The 23681-nt window shown below is 36.3% G+C and overlaps 1 protein-coding gene and 1 long non-coding RNA gene across 12 annotated transcripts in view; one reads left to right on the top strand and one right to left on the bottom strand.

The window, feature by feature from the left end:
- The window catches only part of C2H4orf47 (chromosome 2 C4orf47 homolog), a 71020-nt gene extending 47353 nt beyond the window's left edge, over window positions 1-23667 (bottom strand). The window contains exons 1-9 of one of the 11 annotated variants that reach the window (XM_047715128.1): window positions 23422-23667; window positions 22644-23220; window positions 21019-21199; window positions 19055-19274; window positions 17915-18052; window positions 17745-17820; window positions 14420-14599; window positions 7772-7941; window positions 5197-5435 (exon numbers count right to left, since the gene is read on the bottom strand). In XM_047715128.1, coding sequence (XP_047571084.1) covers window positions 5387-5435; window positions 7772-7941; window positions 14420-14599; window positions 17745-17820; window positions 17915-18052; window positions 19055-19274; window positions 21019-21118 — 933 coding nt within the window. In that variant the 5' untranslated portion in view covers window positions 21119-21199; window positions 22644-23220; window positions 23422-23667 and the 3' untranslated portion in view covers window positions 5197-5386. Of the gene's footprint in view, window positions 1-5196; window positions 5436-7771; window positions 7942-14419; window positions 14600-17744; window positions 17821-17914; window positions 18053-19054; window positions 19275-21018; window positions 21200-22643 lie in introns of those variants that run through there. The other 10 variants (XM_047715117.1, XM_047715118.1, XM_047715126.1 and 7 more) reach the window with 10 other exon arrangements.
- LOC125091574 (uncharacterized) lies at window positions 8333-8878 on the top strand. Its single transcript, XR_007124683.1, has 2 exons — window positions 8333-8427; window positions 8670-8878. It is a non-coding gene; the product is annotated as an uncharacterized LOC125091574 (long non-coding RNA).
- Window positions 23668-23681: the final 14 nt, after the last annotated feature.

Genomic DNA, 23681 nt, shown 5'->3' with positions numbered 1-23681 from the left:
TACATAATATATATATATAGAATATAGAACATAGAATTCTGAATTGACAGTTTCCTTGAACTCTTTGAAGTTGTCATTCTTTTTCTGACTTACATCATTTCTGATAAGAATTCTCATATACAGTTTTTTTCCTCTGGCAGATGTTAAGATTTTTCTCTTTATCACTGCTTTCCAATCATTTTATTATGATGTGTCTTGGTATGCATTTTTTTTAAAGATTTTATTCATTTGACAGAGAGATCACAAGTAGAGAGAGAGAGAGAGAGAGAGAGAGGAGGAAGCAGGCTCCCCGCCTGGCAGAGAGCCCGATGCGGGACTCGATCCCAGGACCCTGAGACCATGACCCGAGCTAAAGGCAGAGGCTTAACCCACTGAGCCACCCAGGCAGCCCCTTGGTGTGCATTTTATTTCCGTTTATCCTGCTTATTATTCCTTGGGCATCTTAAATTAGGGTCTTTCTTCATATTTGGAAATTTTCAGCCACTATTTCTTTAAATCTTTTTCTCTCTGCCACTTTCTAAGACTTGATAACACATATGACACTTGATACTGTTCTAGAGCTCACTGACATTCCTTTCATCTTTTTAGTCTTTTTTTCTGTGTGTTTCACTTTGAACATTTTCTATTTTTATATCTTCAAGTTCACTAGTTTCTTTTCTTTCCTTTTGCAATGCCTAATTTGTTATTATCCCCATTTACTAAAAATTTTCATTTCAGATATTTTCTTCATTTCTAGATTCTCCATCTGGTCTTGTTTATGCCTTTAATTTCTCTCCTCATTGTGCTCATATTCTCCTTTAAATACATTAACATAGTTATAATAGTTATTCTAATGTCCTCGCTGCTGATTCCATCTTCTCTGCCATTTGGGGGCTTGTTTTTGATGACTAATTTTTTTTTTCTGGTTATTTTCCTGCTTCTTGGCATGTCTAGTAGTGTTTTATTGGAAGGAAAACACCATATTTCATATTGTTAGTTGTCCCCTTTACAGAAAAGGGGATAGTTCTATTGAGATTAGTTACTTCTGTTTCATTTTGATCCTTATGAGACTTGTTTTAAAACTTTTGTTAGGGTGGGTCTAGGGCAACCTTTAACACAGTCTAGATCCTCTGGGATTGGAACTGAATGCCCTAAGAGACTGACAGAGACCCTCCATGGGCTGGTAGGAACTTCCCATTCTCAAAAGATGCCTGGTGGCTCTATAAGCTGTGGGAACCACTTAGCTGACATGTCCCTAGTTGTCCTTTGCCTTCTTTCATGGGGTTAAATTCCATGTGCCTTAGGTGTCAGCAGAATTAAGGGTACTCCAGTGCACAATTGTAAACTCTTTTCCTATGTAGCTCTTTCCTCTCTAGAACTCTACCCCATAAATTCCAGACACTTTAGACTCCCTGAGTTCCAATTTCTGTCTTACCTGAGCAAGGCTACCATACTTTGAGGTTTCCCTCCATCATCTCCAGTCCAGAAGGTGCCTCCAAATAAAAAGCAATTGCAGTTGTTTTTTTCTCATTGATCAGTCTTGCACTGTGTCCAATGTCTAAGAAGAGGGGTTGTGTCTGTTTTGTACAGTTTTCAATTGTTTAAGTTAGGAGAATAAGTCCAGCCCCTCTTACTCTACCTTGGCCAGAAGGCAATTTGGGACAGTCAAGTTTGGCAAGTTTAGAAAGTCCTATGAATGAACAGAACATAGCAGTGATTTTTCTAGGTAGCTAGTATATCTGTAGGAATGTTTTTCCACTGACTCTCCCTCATCGCTAGAAAAGCTGCCTGTGACTATGGGTATGTGTATACAGCTATTGACTAGCCATTCTTCACTTGAAGGTGTCTAAGTAGAGAGCCACACTTTAGGCTATGGAGGCCTCCAGAAAAACAACCAGGCTAAGTATTATTATGAGAATAATGCCAGAATAAAAACCTTACTCTTGTAGCCCTAATTTTCCTTAGGTAAATCTTCCAAATGTTTAGAGGCAAGATCTTTTATTTTTTTATCTGGGGTTAAAATTCTGGGCTGCCCAAAGCACTGAAGATAGAAAAGAGGTGGGAGAAAAAAAGAAATAGACTGAGAAAGGCTTTCCTAAACACACTTTAAGTTAAATGTTTCTAGCTTGCTCTTTCTTTCTTTCTTTCTGGTCTATTGTATTTTTTTGAAACTCCTTATTCTCTGATGATCCCTTTACATTATACAGTTTTCTAGGCCCATTATTTTAATGTTATATTTTCAGTGTCAGAGAAAGAATGCCAGCAAATAAATGTGTTCTCCCTGCCAGTTTTAATTGGCATTTAATTTAAATGCCCTATTAATGTTGTAGTTATGTTATAAATAGTCCCATACTATATTTTTGGTTGGAACAAATATCCTCTTTCAAATTTTCCTACTGGTATTTTCATATTTTGTCTTCAAAATAAAATTTAGAAGTAGCTATTCAAGTTTTATTATTTTTAATTCTGTAGGGTTTTTTTATTAAACTGCATTTAATCTATTGATGTAGTAGAGAGAAATAGAATGTTTACATATTGAGTCTCCCTGGAACATCATACATTGTTCAGGCCATTCTTTTATATCTGCATTTTAATCCTAAGTTTCTATAGCTTGTTTTCTATTGTAAATACAATAGCTTCACACTTTCTAATTGTCATATTAAAAAAAACTATCTTTTTTGCAGATCATTATATACATCCTGTTTATTGGCCTATTTTATTATTTCTAATATTGTTCAATAATTTCTTTTTACATAATCGGTAACTATATCATCTGCAAGTAATGATATTGTATTTCTTTTTTTAATATTTATTCCCCTCGGGAATTTTTTGTCTTATTGCATTAACTGGATTTTCCAATAGTGTTAGAGTTATTGATGGCTCCAGCTTAATGTTAGTTACAATTCTGATAGATATCCTTTATAAAGTAAGAAAGGTTCTTCCTAATCCTCACCTCCTAAGAGGTTTTAAGTGGAAAGGGTATTTAATTTTGTCAAATGGCTTTTCAGCATCTATTGGGAAAACATGTATTTTTTCCATTTTAATATATTAAGTTAATTATAATAATAGATCCAATAATGTCAAGCTATCATATAGCCATAGAATAATCAATCTTATTTTATGATCATTTAAAATGTGGATTCCTTTGGCTAGTACTTGATTCTGTTTTTTTTAATGAGTGAAAAATATTATTTTCCTTCCCAGCTATCCTTGTTCAGTTATATTAGCCTCATAAAATAAATTGAAACTCTTTTCATATTTTTTCTATGACCAAGATAATATAAATAACAAAAGGTTGGGGCACTTCAGTGGCTCAGTCGGTTAAGTGTCCAACTCTTGTCAGGTCATGATCTCAGGGTCATGAGATGGAGCCCTGAGTGGGCCTCCGCACTCAGTACTGTGTCTGCTTGAGATTCTCTCTGTCCCTCTCCCTTTGCCCTCCTCCACTTGCACTTGTGCACTCTCTCTCTAAATAAACAAGTGAAATTTTTAAAAATGAAATCAGTGACCATCATAACTAATTTATGCCCCTTAAATCAAGTGTGTGTGTGTGTTCCTCTGTTATCATTTCAAATATCTTAGTTTTTCCACAGACTTCACTATTCCTATAACTGGTTTCTGTGTTTGCTTTTTTGTAAATTGACACAATGCATTTATGTAAACTCTTAATAAGCTCTGCCAATTGTCATACTGTTTCTTACACCCTCCAGTAAGGTATTAGATGAGCATTCCCATCTATGAATATTATATGAAGTGTGTATTGCCATTAGAGGCACATCAATAAAAATTAATTATAGCTAACAAAGGTAAAAGTGTAAATGAGCAATTATTTAGATTTTAATAAAATTTGAAAATATATATCTCACTGCAAAAGAATGAATACATTTATAAGGCTTATTCAGTAACACTTATCAATATATATGACTTTTATTCAGTTATGTGCACCTGGTGAAATTATTCCTAAAGACAAATGTATTCCCTCTGGGTCACATTATATCCTGGATATTGTCTTCAAGATGTTCAATCTACACTGTCTTTTGCATAGGAAATAAAGATTTTAAATATTCTTTTAGAAAAAGGTAAATAGTATGAGATATAAAAATAAATAAATAAATAAAATATTAAAAATAAAATAAATTATATAAAAATAAATAAATATATATTGGAGACATTCCCCCCCAAAGTATGTATGTATGTGTATATATATGTGTGTGTGTAATAGATATATATTACAACCATAAAAATTTTCTGTACCATCTGTAATCCTTTTAAAAGCCAGATTCAGCTGAATTGACATAAATCCCCCCCTCCGAAAAAAAAAAAAAAAAAAGCAGGTTGAAAAGAAGAGTACTGCAGCCTTTATATATTCTGATTTCTAGCTCTGAGAAGTCTAGAATGGCAAAAGGACAAGTACTAAGGAAATCACCATGGATCAAAAATAACTTCCCCAATATATTACATTAATAGAGATAATAAATTTCCTTTTTTAAATACTACCACTACCACTACCACCCCCAATTGAATAAGGATTGTTAATAAAGACCTTACTGTAAATTACAGTATGTCTGTAAATCATATCTTTTAAGAACAGGTATTTTTTAAAGTGGTAGGGCAAATGAAAAAGAGATAATCTGGGAACAAGAGAATAAGACCAAGAGGGAGATGTTCCAGGAGAGGAAGCTTTGGAGAGCTACAAATGCGCATGACAGGACACCAAAGACAAACTTCATCCATCTTGTAACTTTGTATTTTTATAAGATACTCAACTAAAAGGGCATTCCCCATTTTCCCTTCGTCCAACTCATCCTGGGGCTGCCACTGGCTAATATGAAGTGTTACACAGGCCATAAATAGAAGGCATGAAACCACATAAAAGGAGACATTTACCTGACTCTCTAAAGTGTATACATTAATCTATGCAATATGAGTGGATCCATATTTCTTTTTGATGTTAAGAATGCTTTAATTCTGTGACACTTGGATAAGCTGTCATTCCAATTTTCAGATACCTCCAGGAAAAAACACAAAGTAAGAACTTAATGTGCTCTTTCTATCCCACCAACCCCAGCCTTCACCCTGGCTTTCCAAGCTTACAATTCTTCAACATTAGGACTAAGCTTTCAAATGATAGACAGCACTTTGGGATTTTATGGAAGGTCTAAACATTATTATATTCTCCCCAGAACACATATCTAAACAAAGATCAATAACCATATGTTAAATTATTAACAAATAGTTTATTTGTTAAGTAACAGTACTAAAACAAGGAAGAATATTAGAATTTCAGGCTTAAATATCTTTTAAATGTTTGAGATATGTTCCACATCTTATGTTTTTTGCAAATAGTTAGCACTCGATAATGAATTATTGGTAGTCACAACCTAGAAAGCTATTTGTCTTCCAGATGTTAATAGGACTGTACTGAAGCAGTCTTGTAGTTCTTGATATTTAGTGCCCTAAAATTGGAAAATAAATGCATATTTAATTTTTTAGGTGCAGGTAATATATCTGTATAATCTTATAAAAAAAAAGTTTTGTAATAAAAAATTAATCATCCAAAACCAAACTCTCTCACCAGATCAAAAAGTATCACTTAAAATATAAATTAAGAAGGAAAAATTGGTTTGGAGGACCAATTTTAAATACCACCCAGAGAGAATGTGTGTGTGTGAGCAGGGGGAGCAGAGGGGCAGGCAGGGGAGGGGAGGCCAAAGTGGGAGAGAGAGAGAGAATCTTAAGCAGACACCAGCCTACAAATAAATAATTAGGGTAAGGGGTGCTTGGGTGGTTCAGTCAGTTGAGCATCTGACTTGATTTTGGCTGGTCATATGATCTTGGGGTTGTGGGAAGGAGCCCTGCATCAGGCTCTGCACTTGGTGCAGTCTGCTTGGGATTCTCTCTCCGCCCTCCCTCTGCCTTTCCCCCAGTTTGCATGCTGTCTAAAATAAATAAATAAATAAATAAATAAATAAATAAATAAAATCTTTTAAAAAATGAATAAAACTGGGGTAAAAAAAGCTAAAACTTGCTTTGGATAATATTTACGATAATATAAAAAGTATCAATAAACTCAAAACTGCTAAACATAAGATAAACTTCTGATTATCCAAAAGAGCAATCAGTTATTCTTTTCTCTGCTACAAACATATTTATCATAGAACTTTCTCAGGTCTGTTCTATGGATAGAAAAGAACACTCAAAAAACCTGCAACTGCCCCCTCTCCTCCACCCCCGGTAAAAAATCCCATCTATTTGAGGGTAAGTGTGGTGAAGAAAATTCTAATTTTACCCTCTGGTTCTATATTACATAGATAGAGTTGGGCAGAGTACTGAAAGATAAGAGGCTTGCCAAAGGATGGAAATCAAAGGACATGAGAGAAGGACTCCATATATTCCCATTTCTACCAACTAGTCCCTTAGAATATTATGCCTTTAGACAACAGATTACATAAATAATGATGAGCAGTCTTATTTTGGGGATAGGATAGTAAGATTTATATTATAATCACTGTTCACAAGTGATACAAATATACTGAGATATTTTAATAAAAGAAAAGAATATGGGGCGCCTGGGTGGCTCAGTGGGTTAAGCCGCTGCCTTCAGCTCAGGTCATGATCTCAGGGTCCTGGGATCGAGTCCCACATCGGGCTCTCTGCTCGGCAGGAAGCCTGCTTCCCTCTCTCTCTCTCTCTGCCTGCCTCTCCGTCTACTTGTGATCTCTCTCTGTCAAATAAATAAATAAAATCTTTAAAAAAAAAGAAAAAGAAAAGAATATGAATTTGGTGTCCTTTACCTAATCTAATGTAGTTGGAAATATGTTGAAGTGGAAGTTAGAAATATGTAAATTAGTTTAATTTATAATAATAATTTTTCAGTGAATAGATACAAAGGTAATCAAATAAATTCTTCCACTTATTCATGATCTTGGACACAAACAAAGAAGGAATGATGGATTGTCTTTTTCTAATTTACATTTTGAACTCCTGAGAACTTTTTTTCAGTATTGAGAGTGCTCAAACCTTGGGTAAAATTGAACTTTTAGGATACTTTAGTAATATACTTTTCTTTAAAGTATTATAAAGTGATACTGATAGCTTTTTTAACTAACCAAAATATTTCCTAGAAGATTTCATAAAAGATTATTTCAAACTTAAGAAGTCTTAAGTGTCATTAGAATTCCTCATAATTACTGAGAGCCTGAAGCCCACATAAAGATAATAATTTAACAAAGATCAAAAACACCCCTTGAAAAACAATGTTAGCCTGTACTGCTAACTGAACTACAAATATCTAAACAGCCTCAAACAACTCATAGTAAGATATTAAAGGTTTGCTTTAAAAATCATGAAAAGAGGGACGCCTGGGTGGCTCAGTTGGTTAAGCGGCTGCCTTCGGCTCAGGTCATGATCCCAGCGTCCTGGGATCGAGTCCCACATCGGGCTCCTTGCTGGGCAGGGAACCTGCTTCTCCCTCTGCCTCTGCCTGCCTTTCTGTCTGCCTGTGCTCGCTCGCTCTCTCTCCCTCTGTCCCTGACAAATAAATAAATAAAATCTTTAAAAAAAAAATCATGAAAAGAATAGTTTATACAGATAAATTGGGCATTTTCAATTAGAAATTTCAGAATATGGGAGAAAACTTCTACAAGGGAGAGCTTCTACATAAAAGGAGCCGAGATATTCAAAGACACCCAGATATGTCATTGTTTAAAGTATGTATAAATAAGAGATATTAGGGATCAAAAAGTCAAAAACAATTTTTCTTAGTTTACAGGCTAAGATAACATATTACTACCTTTTGACATTCAAAGTCATTATACTTTCAATCGGTCTGCTCTTTGGTCCACCCGGTGGGTGGAAAATCTTAGCATCTTTGCTGGAAATCTGGGTTGCCAATTTAACCACATAAGGGTCAGCAGAATGTGAAGGGTAAGGGTCAAACGTTCCTGCTTTCATTCCACCAGCCTACAAATAAAAATGAGACAATCTAATGTAGTTTTGTAAACTGCTTCTAACAAAATTAGATTTTGAGGAAGTTCAAATATATTTGTGTATTGTCTACAGAGTTGGTTTTACATTTAAAGAAAGTTGTCTATACAGACATACCTCGGAGATACTGCGGGTTCAGTTCAAGACAACTGCAATGATGTGAATATCACAAAAAGCAGGTTAAATGATTTTTTTGGTTTCCCAGTACCTTTAAAGTTATATTTACACTATGCTACAATCTATTAACTGTGTATAGCATTGTGTCAAAAAGAACAATGCACATACCTTAATTTAAAAATGCTTTACTGCTAAAAGCAAAAAATACTAAATGTCATTTGAGCTTTCGGCGAATCATTCTTTTTTGCCAATGGAAGTTCTTGCCTTGATGCTAGTGGTTGCTTACTGACCAGGTGGTGACTGCTGAAGGTGAGTGTGACTGTGGGAATTTCTTAAAGTAAGACAGTCAAAGGGGAGATGGAGAGGAGAAGGGAGTTGAGGGAAATTGGAAGGGGAGGTGAACCATGAGAGACTATGGACTCTGAAAAACGATCTGAGAATTTTGAAGGGGTGGGGGGTGGGAGGTTGGGGGCACCAGGTGGTGGGTATTGTAGAGGGCACGGATTGCATGGAGCACTGGGTGTGGTGCAAAAATAATGAATACTGTTATGCTGAAAAAATAAAAAAAAATTAAAAAAAAAAAAAAGACAGTCAAGTTTGCCATATTGACTGACTCTTCCTCTCATGAATGATTTCCCTGTAACATGCAATCTGTTTGACAATGTCTTACCCACAGCAGAGTCTCTCCTCTCAAACCCTCCTGCTGCTTTATCAACTAAGTTGATGTCATATTCTAGATCCTTTGCTGTCATTTCAACAATCCTCACAGCATCTTCATCAGGAGTAGATGCCATCTTAAGAAACCACTTTCTTTGTTCAGACATAAGAAGCAACCCCTCATCCATTAAACTTTGATTATGAGATGGTAGCAGTTCAGTCCCATCTCTGGACTCCTCTTCTGATTCCAGTTTTCTTGCTGTTTCTACCACATCTGCAGTTCCTTCCTCCCCTAAAGTCTGAACCCCTCAAAGTCATCTATGAGGGTTGGAATCAACTTCTGGACTGTTAATGTTGATATTTTGACCTCTTCCCATGAATTATCGATATTCTTAATAGCATCTAGAATGGTGAATCCTTTCCAGAAGGCTTTCAAGTGACTTTGCCCAGATCCATCAGAGGAGTCACTATCTACGACAGCTATAGCCTTATGATATGTATTTCTTAAATCATAAGACTTGAAAGTTGAATTTATTCCATGATCCATGGGCTGCTGAATAGATGTGTTAACAAGCATGAAAACAACAAATCTCATTGTATATCGCCATCACTCTTGGGTGACCAGAGGTATTGTCAATAACCAGTAATAGTTTGAATCTTTTTTTTTTCTTTTTTGAGCAGTAGGTCTCAACTGTAGCCTTAAAATATTCAGTAAACCCTGTCATAAACAAATGTGCTGTCATCCAGGCTTTGTTGTTCCCTTTACAGAACACAGACAGAGTTGATTCATCATAATTCTTAAGGGCCCTACAATTTTGGTTATGGTAAGTGGGCACTGGATTCAACTTAAAGCCACCAGCTGCGTTAGCCCCTAACAAGAGAGACAGCCTGTCCTTTGTAGCTTTGAAGCCAGGCAGTGAACTCTCCTCTCCAGCTCTTGAAGTCATAGATGGTATCTTCTTCCAATAAAAGGCTGTCTCATCTACCTTAAAAATCTGTTGCTGAGTGTAGCCACCATCATGAATTCTCTTAGCTAGGTCCTCTTAGCTGTAACTTGCTGTAGCTGTATCAGCACTTGTTGCTTCACCTTACACTTTTTTTTTTTTTTTTTTGACAGACAGAGATCACAAGTAGGCAGAGAGAGAGGAGGAAGCAGGCCCCCCGCGGAGCAGAGAGCCCGATATGGGGCTCGATCCCAGGACCCCGAGATCATGACCTGAGCCGAAGGCAGAGGCTTAACCCACTGAGCCACCCAGGCGCCCCTTCACCTTACACTTTTAATAAGTTACGGAGATGCTTCCTTCCTTAAACCTCCTGGACCAACTTCAGCTAGCTTCAACTTTTCCTCTGCAGCTTCTTTACTTCTCTCAGCCTTCAAAGAAGAGAGGTGGGGCCTTGCTTTGACATAAGGAAATGTTGAGGCAGCCTTGATCTTCTAACCACTAAAACTTTCTCCATCAGCAAGAAGCTGGTTTTGCTTATCATTTATGTGTCCTGGAGTAGCACATTTTTTTGAAAAGATGTTATTTATTTATTTGACAGAGAGAGATCACAAGTAGGCAGAGAGGCAGGCAGAGAGAGAGGAAGGGAAGCAGGCTCCCTGCTGAGCAGAGAGCCTGATGCGGGATTCAATCCCAGGACCCTGAGATCATGACCTGAGCCGAAGGCAGAGGCTTTAACCCACTGAGCCACCCAGGCGCCCTGGAGTAGCACTTTTAATTTCCTTCAAGAACTGTTCCTTTACATTCACAACTTGAGTAACTGTTTGGCACAACACTCCTAGCCTTTCAGCCTATCTCTGCTTTTAATATGTCTTAATCATTTCTAGCATGTGATTTAAAGTGAGACATGCAGGGCACCTGGGTGGCTCTGTCCATTAAGCTTCCGACTCTTGATTTTGGCTCAGGCCATGATCTCAGGTTTGTGAGATTGAGCCCCTCATAGGGCTCTGCACTCAGCAGAAAGTCTGCTTGAGATTTCTCCCTCCCTCTCCTCTGTCCCTTCTCTCTCCAACTCTGTCTCTTTCTCCCTCTCCAAAAAAAATAAATAAATAAATAAGTGACACATGCAACTCCTCCTTTCACATGAACACTATTGCAGGGTTATTAATTGGCCGAATCTCAATATTGCTGGTTCTCGGGGAAGGGGGAATCCCAAGGGAGAATGGCCAGTCCATGGAGCAGTCAGAACACACAACATTGATCAGTTAAGTTCACCATCTTACATAGGTGGTATTCCAGTTACCCCACCCCAAACAATGACAATAGTAACAACAAAGATCACATTGATCACAGATTACCATAACAAATATACTAATAGTAAAGAAGTTCAAAATACTGCAAGAAGTATTAAAATGTGACACAGAGACACAAAGTAAGCAAATACTGTTGGGAAAATGGTGTCAAGAGACTTGCTCAAAACAGGATTGCCACAAACCTGCAATTTGTTAAAAAAAAAAAAAAAAAAAAAAAAAAACACAGTATCTGTGAAGCACAGTAAAGCAAAGCCCAAAAAAACTAAGTTTGCCTGTACTGTTCAAATACCAGCAGTCTCCCTGCCACCAATTTTATGGGGCAAGACACTGTAATTTCCAAGAGTTCTCCATTAAAATGCAAATGTTTACAAAAAGGTAATATTCCAAACTCCTGTCAAGTATTAATATTTTAGTAAGAGTTTACCAGACCAGGCTATCATCTAGTTAAGAAGTGAACCTATTACTGAGGGAATAAGACTTAGGTCAAATATATTTTGATACAGAAAGGAGCTGGGGGTTCAGAACCAGAGGATGCTCAGAGAAGAGGCCAAAGGTAAGATCTGTCCAATTGGGAGGCTGACATAACATTAGTTTACTAAATATTAGTCAATGATGAAAAAGATACAAAAAATAAGAACTTTAAAAAATAAGGAATAGTACATAGAAACAGAAAGGGAGAGAAAAATGTGATCTCTTTTATACTTTTTTTATAGTCTACTGAGAGAAGTCAATCAAAATTATTTTTTGACCTGTGCATAAAAGAAATAATTTCCTTGACTTTTTAAGCTGATTTGCCACAATTTTAATCTTTTTATTATATATAGCTACTAAGAAAACTCTACAGAATCATAATAACCCATTTAAGTAGGCATTCTTTATCTTACAGTATCTGAGCCAAATATACATGAAAATTAAGTTAAAAGATAAAATTGTAATATTTCAAGTTTTCCACTTGAGGACACATAGATTGTTTTGAATCTATGTTAACATCTACTCATAACAAAATAGATCAAAGCATACAAAAAAAAAGGACAGACCAGTTATACTTAAAGTTATTGATGCAAAAATACTTAAAATATTAACAAATAAAATAAACTAGTACACTTCAAGATTAATACAACATGGCTAAGTGGAATTCATCCCAAGAAATCTGTTATTATTATTCACCTTATAACAAGTCAAAGAGAGAAAAAAATAGTCTAAGTAGATTACACCAAAACATTCAATATAATTCTAATTATATTCCTGATTTATCCCTATTTTTGGCATCTACAAATATGAAACACTAGAAAAAATTCAAGTAATTCAGTAAATTCAAGAGTAAGGCAAAGGATGGCCACCACTGCTAACCTAAACTATTGGACAAGAACATGACTTAAGAGCTATAAATACTGGGGGCGCCTGGGTGGCTCAGTGGGTTAAGCCGCTGCCTTCGGCTCAGGTCATGATCCCAGGTCCTGGGTTCAGGCCCCACATCGGGCTTTCTGCTCAGCAGGGAGCCTGCTTCCTCCTCTCTCTGCCTGCCTCTCTGCCTACTTGTGATTTCTCTCTGTCAAGTAAATAAATAAAATCTTTAAAAAAAAAAAAAAGAGCTATAAATACTGGAAAGGAGGGAGCAAAATTATTTGTAGATAATGTAATCATATATCTGAAAATCTAAAGAGAATCAAGTAATACCCACTAGAACATAAGAAAACTTAATGAAATAGCCAATTATCAAATGTTTTTATAAAGATAAATTACATAAGGGAATATATGATGGGAAAAAAACCTGTTGACTAGAGCCTTAAAATACAATAAAATATAGGGTATATAAACCTGTATGAAGTAAAATATAGAATTCTACAAGGTAACTAAAGGTTTTTATAAGTAGTTTATTTCTAGATGAGAAGATTCAAATCATAAATATGCTAATACATCCAAAAATCTGAAGATTTAACTTTTGAGCAAAATACCAAACATCTTCTTTCTCCCCAAAGCTTTAGAAAATAACCTCAAAGTTCTAGAGAGTAAATGTGGGAGAATAGCCAATGTAATTTTTTTAAAGAGTAGCAAGAAGAAACTAGACCATCCCAAATCAAAATGTAATAGTAATTAAAAGTAGCTTGGTATAGGTAGAAATAAACATCAAACAAAATGGAAATTAAAGGGAAAAATGGGAATTTTCACTTGACAAGGGTGCCATTTCAAAGCAGTGGTATTAAAAATTATTCTATCAATGATATTAGGAACTATTGTCTTTTTAAAAAACCAATTTTCTTGAAGTCTAATTCACGTACAGTAAACTACCCATTTAAAGTTACAATTCTATGACTTTTGAGAGTTGTATATACCCTTGAAACCATGACTGCAATCAAGATACAGAGCACATCCTCCCCCAAAGTTTCCCCCTGCCTTAAAAACTGGGTTTTGAGGGGCGCCTGCGTGGCTCAGTAAGTTAAGCGGTTAAGCGTCTGCCTTCAGCTCAGGTCATGATCCCAAGGTCCTGAAATCAAGCCCAGCTCCCTGCTCAGCAAGAAGTCTGCTTTCCCTGTCCCTCTGGCCCTCCCTCCACTTGCACACACTCTTTCCCTCTCAAATAAATGAATAAAATCTCTGAGGGGAAAAAAGAAACCCTGGATTCTGAGAAAGACGAAACCTGAATCCTTACCTTGCTCATGTCAAAACATATTTCAAATGAAGATTTAAATGCAAAAGTGTAACACTAATAGAAGGAATAAAAAATGTATATTTCTATAATATTGGTGGTAAGGAAAGTGATTCTGAGAATGACATAAAACTCAGCACAAAGAATTGATAAATTTGACCACATCAAATTACCAAATTTCTGAATAGCACAAAATACCATAAATGAAGTCAAAGATTCAGGACTAAAAAAAAATACTTTCAACACAAATGACAAAATATCATTAACACATTAAAAGATCTTATAAATCAATACGAAAAAGACAAATATCCCAGTAGAAAATCTGCAGGGAAAATGAACAGGCAATGTACAGAATACTAAGGTTTGTAAACTATAAGAAGCATTTTTATTTTTACTCACACTTGTAAACCTCAGCAGAGTAGGAAAGAATTCATTTTAATCACCATTTCACAAACTAAAAGATGGTCTAGATTTTCATGGTTTTGTAAATAACTATGCCTAAGATCTAGAGAGGCACTGAGAAAATTCATTGTAAACTAAAATACACCTAAAGTCATAAGTAATTATTTCAAGAACTCCATTATTCCCTATACTAGCCAGGCTTTGTGACTTTTCATAATTTTGTTAAAATAAATTTCATAATTCTTACTGTGCGTAATAACAATGTGAATAATAGACAGAAGTTTGTTATTTACATGGCGAATAAAATGATTTGACAGAAAGAAGCAACAGTTCTTTATAATGTGTAATAATTTCTAATTAAAAATTTTTTAACTTACCTTTTTACCTGGAGAAGAGGGCTTAAAGGGCTGTGAAAGTAATTCTTTCTTCTCTGTTTTTTTAATGGGTGGTAAAGTTTTCTCAAACGAATAAGGATTGGTATCAAAATATTCCCTTGGGTAAAGGTTTAACTTGAAAGGTGTTCCTTTAACTAAACGGTGGTGTTCTTCATTCTCCTTCTGTAAATCAGAGTTTGAAATTATGTAACAAATGATTCAAATTAGAAGTAACAGTTAAATTTTTCTTTTATATTTTAAAACAAGCATGTAGATTTTTAAAATATATACTGCTAGGTTCACTTTAAAACATTGATTTGTTATGTTTTGTTTCTATGATACAAAAGATACCACCTCTTCCACACCACAGTGGTAAGGATAACCATTCAATTTATTCTTTTGGGCAGTGTTTCTCAAATTTTAGTTTTCATAGGAAATTCTTGATAATTTATTTAAAATACAAATTACAAGCTCTTCTCTCAGAGATTTCTGATCCTCTTGGTCTGCTAGATGATCCTCAAATCTGTAGTTTTGTCAGTCACCCCAGGTGATGCTGATGCAGGTACCATAAAGCAATGTTTTAAAAGATCACCTTTTGCTAGAATATTGTGTTTGTTTTACCAACCCCTGCCCTACAGTATTCAGTTGAGTACAAATCAGCACATATATGTGAGTAAATAGGGGGTGCCTGGGTGACTCAGTGGGTTAAGCCTCTGCCTTCAGCTCAGGTCATGATCTCAGGGTCCTGGGATCGAGTCCCACATCAGGCTCTCTGCTCAGTGGGCAGTCTGCTTCCTCCTCTCTCTCTCTCTCTGCCTGCCTCTCTGCCTACTTGTGATCCCTGTCTGTCAAATACATAAATAAAATCTTTTAAAAAATTATATATGAGTAAACTACTCAAAGGCAAAAAAAATAACTACCTTAAAAGACTAGAGGTAACAGTGCCTGGCTCTTACCACAGGGCTGGCAACAGTTCTGGTTCCATCAGCTATACTGGAAAACATGGCTGCTAGGGCCCAGGGTAGAGCACGCAGAAAGGGGTGACCTCAGTAGCAGGGATAATTAGCCCTAGATTGAGCATTGCTCCTATCCCACCTAACAAATCTTAAGTGAGACCGGAAAAAAATCCAATGGTTTCCAAGTCATTTCACTGCATCCCAGAACAAAGTCCAAGAATTTTTATAATATAAGAAAATATACAGCACTCAACAAAGTAAATGTCACAGTGCCTGACAGCCAATCAAAAATCACTAATAATACAAAGTAGAAAAATATGACCTCAAGGAAGAAAAACCAGTAATTCAAAATTAACCAAGAACTGACATAGATGTTAGAATTAACAGAAAAGGAAATAGAAACAATAATCAAACTGTATACTAATTATAGAGACATGTAAGATATATTAAAAAAAAAAAACAATGAAGTAGAACTTCTGGAGAGCAAAAACACAACGTGTGAGATTAGAAATACACATATGAAAGCATACCGGATCTTGCAGAAGAATAGATTAGTGACCTGAAGGACATAGAAAAAGAAACAATTCAAAATGAAATACAGAAAAGGACAAAGAGAAGTAAAACAAACAAAAAAAGCAAACAGAGCACTGATAATCTGTGGGACAATTTCAAGAGATCTAATGCATATGTAATAGGGGTCCCTGAGAGAGAAGAGAAAGATAAAAGAACAGAAAAAATAACTGAAGAAATAATAGCTGAAAATATTCCAACTTTGATGAAAACTATAAACCCACAAATCCAAGAAGCTCAATAAACTCCAAGAACAAAAAGCAAGATGAAAACACTACCAAAGCACATCATAATCAAATTACTCAAACGAGTAACATACAAATCTTAAAAGTAGCCAAAGAAGGGAGGACAGTAAGTACATACAGAAGAACAAAAATCAGCATGACAGCAGATTTCTTGTCAGAAACAAGCAAGAGTGCAACAGGGTAATCTCTTTAAAATTCTAAAAAAAATATATAAAATTTCTGACTTATAAATAATAAGTTCTGAAAATAAGAACAGAACTTTACTATTAGGAGAGAAAAGTATTTTATGCACATAAAGTTTAGGATAAAAGACTAATTACTGGGGCGCCCGAGGGGCTCAATCAGTTAGGTGACTGCTTTCGGCTCAGGTCATGATCCCAGGGACCTGGGATCGAGTCCTGAGTTGGGCTCCCTGCTCAGTGGGGAGGCTGCTTATCCCTTCCCCCTCCCCCAGTTCGTGCTGTCTCTCTCTCAAATACATAAATAAAATCTTAAAAGACTATTGAGTCACTGATAAAACTGCCTTGTGTACATTTATATGTGTTATTACTATTCCTACAGATGAAAAGTAGTTTATACATAATTTTGTGATAATCCATACATAGCAACAAAGATGCTTGTTAAATGACCAAGGTTTCTGCCCAATTTAATAGAAAACTTTTCCTGGATTTGGACACACCCCTTTGCAAAAATGGCCACTATCCTTCTATCTCGTGGCCCTACTGCTGCTTAAAGTCACCACAGAAAAATTATTGAAGACTGCATGCCTAAAACAACAACAAAAAAACTAATAAAATGTTGCCATTTAAGTTCTATTGTTTAATGTCCAAAAGAATTTGACTTTTCATTAATGACAGTTTCCTCTAAGTTATATTGAAATTGTTAAATTATGTTGATACTGCTCCAAAATTTATAAGGTTTCCCCTACTCATTCCCATGTAGGCTTTGTCTATATAAGTGACTATGTTTCATTCAAAGTCAAATATTATATAAAATGAGTGTAGAGGCATATACCAGTACATTTAGCTTTTATTTCTATCATTAGAGTACTTTCCTCCCATCCCAACACTCTCTCTTTTCTGTAGGTATTCATCCATTCTCTACCTTTGACCTTCTCCTTTCTCCCTATCACTCCTGCATTCATTGATTGTAATGGCTCGACTAGGCCACAGGTACTGCCACTACTGCATTAGCCACAAGATACTAGGGTGTGGTGGGAATATGGCTAAAGGTTGGGACATGGCTCTTTTACTCAAAATAGGCTGATCAGGCCAAGTTAACTGAAGTCTCATAGCTAGTTGAGAGAGATATAAGGTAGATGTGGTAAACTATACCAGGAGATAAAAAAGCTCATCCTGGGAAGAGTGAGAAGATATATAGCAAGACATGGATATCCAATATCAAAAAGGTAAAATTATCACAAATCATAAGTATCAGTCTACCATTGCCCTAGTAAAACAAACACCGATAAAATAAAACAATGCATAATTAGATCACAAATGAGTTCTCTAGGTCAACTAAGAAAGATTGAAGAAAGTTAAAAATAGATTATTTTACCTTATAATTTAGTTTCGGTGCATCGTAGAAATCAGCAGAGTGTGAAAACTGCTTACCAATGGTAATATTTGCATAGCTAAGGAAGGAAATTAAGTAATGGTGATTTTAGGATTCAGAAATTTCAATTTAAGTTCAAAACAAATTATATGAAAGTATGAAAAACATCTTACCCATATCCAGTTCCTTTCTTTCCTGGGTTTGTGTATAAATTCTTTCCAGGTGCCTCATATTTTTCTCTGGGTTTTGACTGTGCACTGAAGAATGGCACGGGACCACCTAATGTGCCATAGTAGCTTCCTAAACCACATCTTAAATACAGTTTTTTAAAAAGAAGGCAAATTAATATAGCAAATTTTGTGTTATACATATCTGATCACAATTTATTTAAAAAATGACTGAAAAAGGAACAAAATATATGCAACGGAACTGACTTGCCTAACTTTGGAAAGAAAAAAGCAACCAACGTTTTTAGTTTTTAATTTCCCCCATTTTCCAAAGTCACAAATTTTCAGGTGAGATAACATTTTTATTTTTTATGCTTATTTTAAATATTCCATATAAACAAAATTTCATAATCTCTAGGAAGTGAAAATAGTTTCCATTAATTCATAAGATTACAGCTTTACTAACCTCAAAAAAATAGGACAATTAAGCACAAAATTGGCCTTCAACCAATCCTCACCACAAATTCTACAGACATTACAGAATGTGCATTAATGTCATATCATAAAGCTTAGCTATATAATACGATACACCAGACTACATGATTTTCTTTGTTTAGTGGTTTAAAGGTAAGAAAAAAATGGACCTTCACATTGACAACTGTCACAACTAAAATACTGTTAAACTCCATGCATGTATCTTCACCATGATTTTTAAATAACGTCTTCATAAATTATCTTCTTTATCAAAAAAAGGCTTCTCTTAATTTTATCATTTTTATGTATACATTTTAAAGGTTTTTACAAAGCAAAAAAAAAAAAAAAAGAGTAAAGGGCACAGATGACCCAAGGTAGTTTTTTCAAGGTTTTGAAACAAATGTATTTGCATTATTTAGCTGGCTTTTATTACATGAACTAATAGAGAGCAATGACATAATCAAAAATCTAATGAGATGAGGATCTCCTTAATCAGAGCTACCCGTCAACTGTATCACTCAATATAACTTATAACTGTCTCCACCTCCAAGACAAGTTTAAAAGTTTAAAAAGTGAATCATACTTCTTAAGTCCTCCAGAATAATACACAATTTGAACTAGAGTAAAGAAAGGGACAGGAGACATATTTATGACTTTTCCCCAAACACTTACGGCTTTTTATCTCCACTACTAGGGAGGAAGGCTTTGCCTAGATTTTTTTTTGCTTCTTCCATCATATGCCGTCTCCTCACTTGGTTCAGACTTACATAGCCTTCACCTTCAAATATCCTTACAAAATGGGGATCAAAATAACCAGCCTGGAGATTCGACATTTCTTTGGATCCCCCAGGTAGCATCTGTTTATTTTTGCTTGCAGCCTCATTAAAAGGTCCTTTAAAAATAAATTAGGAATATCATAATTTTGAGCTCACTAATAATTAAAGAACATGAAAAATAACTGAGAAAAGTTTCAAACTGTGGGATTGGGCCCAGTGAGTTTTGAGCTCTAAATGCGGTCTCGAAAAGTTCACTGAAAGCCCGTGTTAGAGTACATTCACAGTAAGACCTAAGAGGTTTCCATTAAATCATTTTATTAATTAGGTCCTGGTTATAGACTCTGAATTTTAGAGCTGAAAATAATTTAATCCAATGTTTCCCCATCCATAAACTAGAAAACACTGTGTGAGATTATCAGTAAGTACTTGTTGGGGGCGGGGGGCGGGGGGGTTTAGGTTGAATGGAAAGGTGTTCCATACTCAAACTGAGACAATTCCCCTCCTGGATACATACTCAACACACATGAGGTTTATACTCACTAAAAGACGTGAACAAGAATTTTCATAGCTGTTTCATTCATAATATTAAAAAAAAACTACTCAAATGTGCATCAACAGGAGGGCAAATAAATAAATGTGATATATTTATACAACAAAATAGTAGTAGCCCAGCAATATTTTTAAAAGGCTGTTTTTATAACAGCCTTTTTTTTAAAAAGCCTTATTTATTTACATTTAGAGCTTCTTTTAAAATTTAGATCTAGGAGCCCTCAATTTGGGAAGTCCTTCCGTAATATGAAAAATTTTTTTAAGTGCAAACAATCCTTGAATCAGCAAGTTATTTAAATATGAGTTTGTATCACTGGTTTTTTAATTGAAATTTTTGAAAAGGTAATATATTCACATGGTTCCAAATCCAATAACATGTTTTTACAATAAATTTTCCTCCCACACTCGTACATCCAGTTCCTCTCCCACAGGAAATCATGGTATTTTGTTTTCCAGAGAATGTTTAAACATGTCCCCATGGATATTTTCATTTACTTTTCCATCTTTGATGCTTAGTATAATATATAATAAACAATTCTGCACCTTGATTTTTTTTTTATTTAACAATATATCTTGGAGATGTTTCATGTCAGTGTATTCTTTTTGTAACAAAGGAGTCACTGAATAACCAAAAATTTAACTAAGTCATTTAAAATGTTTATTTACTTTAGCTCTTTATTATTTATGACTTTTCTAAAAATCCCTTAGCTATTCACTTAGTATTTTACTTTTCAGGAAAGTAAGTCATGTATGGCCTTTTGGCATGCAAATGTAAATGCCGCTTGCATAATAGTGTCCCATCTGAGAAACCATAAGCTAAAAACAAATTATTCTGCACCTTCAGAAAGAAGTAAAATTACCTAGGACAGAGACTATACCAAGGAAGGGTATCCCAGTGAAAGGAGCTTCCTGATCTTAAAAATTAAGTTCTCTCTTAACTCTATTGAAATTTTACAATTTTGGGGCGCCTGGGTGGCTCAGTGGGTTAAGCCTCTGCCTTCGGCTCAGGTCATGATCCCAGGGTCCTAGGATCCAGCCCAGCATTGGGCTCTCTGCTCAGCAGGGAGCCTGCTTCCCCCTCGCTCTCTGCCTGCCTCTCTGCCTACTTGTGATCTCTGTCTGTCAAATAAATAAAAATCTTTAAAAAAACAATAAAAAATTTAAAAAAAGAAATTTTACAATTTTATTCAACTTTAAACTTAATGCTCTAAAATACAGAACATTTAAAAATACCATTTAAGAATATTAAACCCCAAATTTCATATAGTAAATACCCACTGTTAGGCTGTAAAGAAAACCAGATATACTTACGATTAAACGATGACACATATTTATCACCAACAGTAACATATTCCATCTCACTGAAGAGGCCAATCCTCTCCATATCCGTTTTCCCTCCTTCCACAGGCATGGTTCCTTCTTGTGGTGGTATTCTCTATATTGACAGCTTCAGAGGGTTCACTATGGTTATTTCTTTTATAGCAAAATCCTACTTTATGTTGAAAAATACAGGAAAAAAAGTTCAGGAGAAAGGCAATTATTAAATTTCAGTCCAAATTACTTGCAGTCTGGGAATTAGCATGCACTGTAAAACAATGGTCCTAAACTATGTAGGGAACGAATCTACTTTGTGGGACTAAAGGGGAATAATAGCATTCAAAATTATGACCATGAACCCTCCCCTGGATTCTCTGGGTGATGTATCCACAAATAGGAACAAATGTGTATGACAGCATCTGTCACATTGCCATTCATCTGTTGTAAATGATAAAACTGTTACTGCATGGTATAGTACAAATACTTTGTAAAAAACATCTTTCTTCTGAGAAGTTCAAAGTATATTTAAAAATTACATAAGGGGAGAGGACGCTTTCAGTTTAGAGCAAATGATTTAAACATACTGCGTTCTCTCTCATGTTGGAAATTACAACAGTTTTTCAGAATCCACAACACATACAGTCATTATGTGTTACCCTATAGTTCTTTTCTCAACTTCAAATGAATACAAGAAATGTGTCACTGGCAAAATTAGTTCACAACGGGGATGGATGGGAAAGGACAATTGTCTAGGCAAGATAAAACAAAACAAATGATAATCCACAATGAATTAAGAGTATTTGTTAAAGGGCAAACTGCAATTGTGAATTTCCTTCTGAAATACCACATTAAACATTCAAGTATTTATTTAGACGTTTTTTAATTAAACAGGTTCTGGAAAGGAAAACCAAGAGCTAAGGAATATTTGCTTCCATTTCATCATTATATATTTTTAAATATATTTTTATTTATGAATGTATGTATATAAATATGTTTATATACATTATTACATTTTTAAATATATATTATTTTTTAAATGGTCTCCACATCTAGTGTGGAGCCCCAAAGGGGGAGCTTGAATGCACTACCCTGGGATCAAGACCTGAGATGAGATCAAGAGTGAGCCACCAGGGCACTCCCATAATATTTTTTTAAGTACCAACTAGATGCACTGGGCTTACATTACTGAATAAAACAGACACGGTTTATGCTTCCCAATTTATAATCCTCGGTAAGGCCCTTTGATCTTGAATTTCAGTGACACTAAACACACTTGCCTGTGTGTTCACAGGCAACTGTGGCTCATCTGAGCATCAACATTGCTAACGGGTAATATCAAGGCCGCGAGATTCCTGTTTAAACAAAAGCATAAGAAGATATGCTTCCATCCCCCCCCCCACACCCCCATTCCTCCTCTTCCCCTGATCAGGTCTGTTTTAAAAGCAAACGTCAGTCAGTAGGGATGTACCGCTTTCATTTGCGCCTTGTTTCAAAGCTCCATCCCACTGCCCAACCACAAGGGTTTCCTGTGCTGTTTCATGGACTCAAATCCTTTAAATGGTTCGCAAAGTCCGCTATCACCCACATTTGTCACCATGGGGGGCCCCACTCCCTGGTACCTGGGCTCCATCTGACTTCTTTCAATTCTCAGATAAGGCTCATTGCAGCCACAGGACCATGGCACCTGCTGTTTCGCTTCCTGCGAGTACTTCACCGTGCTGACTCCTTTAGTTCCCCCAGCTAACACTGATCCTTCGGGTTGTGTAGCTCATTGATCACTTCTTTAATTATCTATCATGTACTTTCCTTCCCAAGCCCTCGCCATGGTTTATCTAACAGGTTATGAGTTCACGTACAACGTGTGGGAACCCTTTAATCAACAGCTGTTTTCCCCCACTCAACTGTTGGCTCCACGAAGGCAGGCACCGGGGAGAGTCTGGTTCTTCCTTACCCCAGTGTTTCCAGCGTCTGCGCAGCGCCTGGCACACGAGCCAGAGAGCCACAGAGGGGGAAAGGAAAGGAAAGAAGTTCCCGCCTTGAATTTTCCCACTGCTTAACTCTTCCTGATCCACATTTACAGAATCGTTCGTTCATTCAACAAACACTTCGCAAACCCCTCCTCTGGGCAAAGCTCGCGGACAGAAGCTAGGAAAACATTTCAAAGGGCATGGTTCCTGGCCCCAGGTTGCTTACAACCTAATCCGGCGAGCGCATAAAGAAGTGTACCACAAGTTGACTTCCGCAAGGTCCCTTGAGCTTCAAGCGCTGAGGGGAGGGGGCGGTGGAAGAGGGGCGGAGAACTGAAGAGACAGGAAAATGATTTCCCATTAAGGAAACAGGCTCTGAGTAGGGACGCATCTAAAGGACAACACCCTGCGGCACCGAGGACCAAGTCACCTCTCAGAAGGACACCCCGTCCGACAGCCGACACCAGGTCGTCTGAGGTCGGATCCGCGTTAACTCAGCCGCAGGAGACACAGGGGCCGCGAGCCACGTCCTACGAACTCCTGCGCGCGACGCCACCCTGCGAAGCGCCTCCGCACGCTCCGCACTGCCTAGATTGACCGTGGCCGCAGGTGTTTATTGTGACGCGTTTTCTCGGACACGGGAGAACTCGTTTCTAAGTACGCTACGGAAGGATACGTGGAGAGTGCGAA

The sequence above is a fragment of the Lutra lutra genome, chromosome 2 (genome assembly GCF_902655055.1).
Source record: "Lutra lutra chromosome 2, mLutLut1.2, whole genome shotgun sequence".
Taxonomy (NCBI): Eukaryota; Metazoa; Chordata; class Mammalia; order Carnivora; family Mustelidae; genus Lutra; species Lutra lutra.
This window is presented reverse-complemented; position numbering and strand designations above follow the sequence as displayed.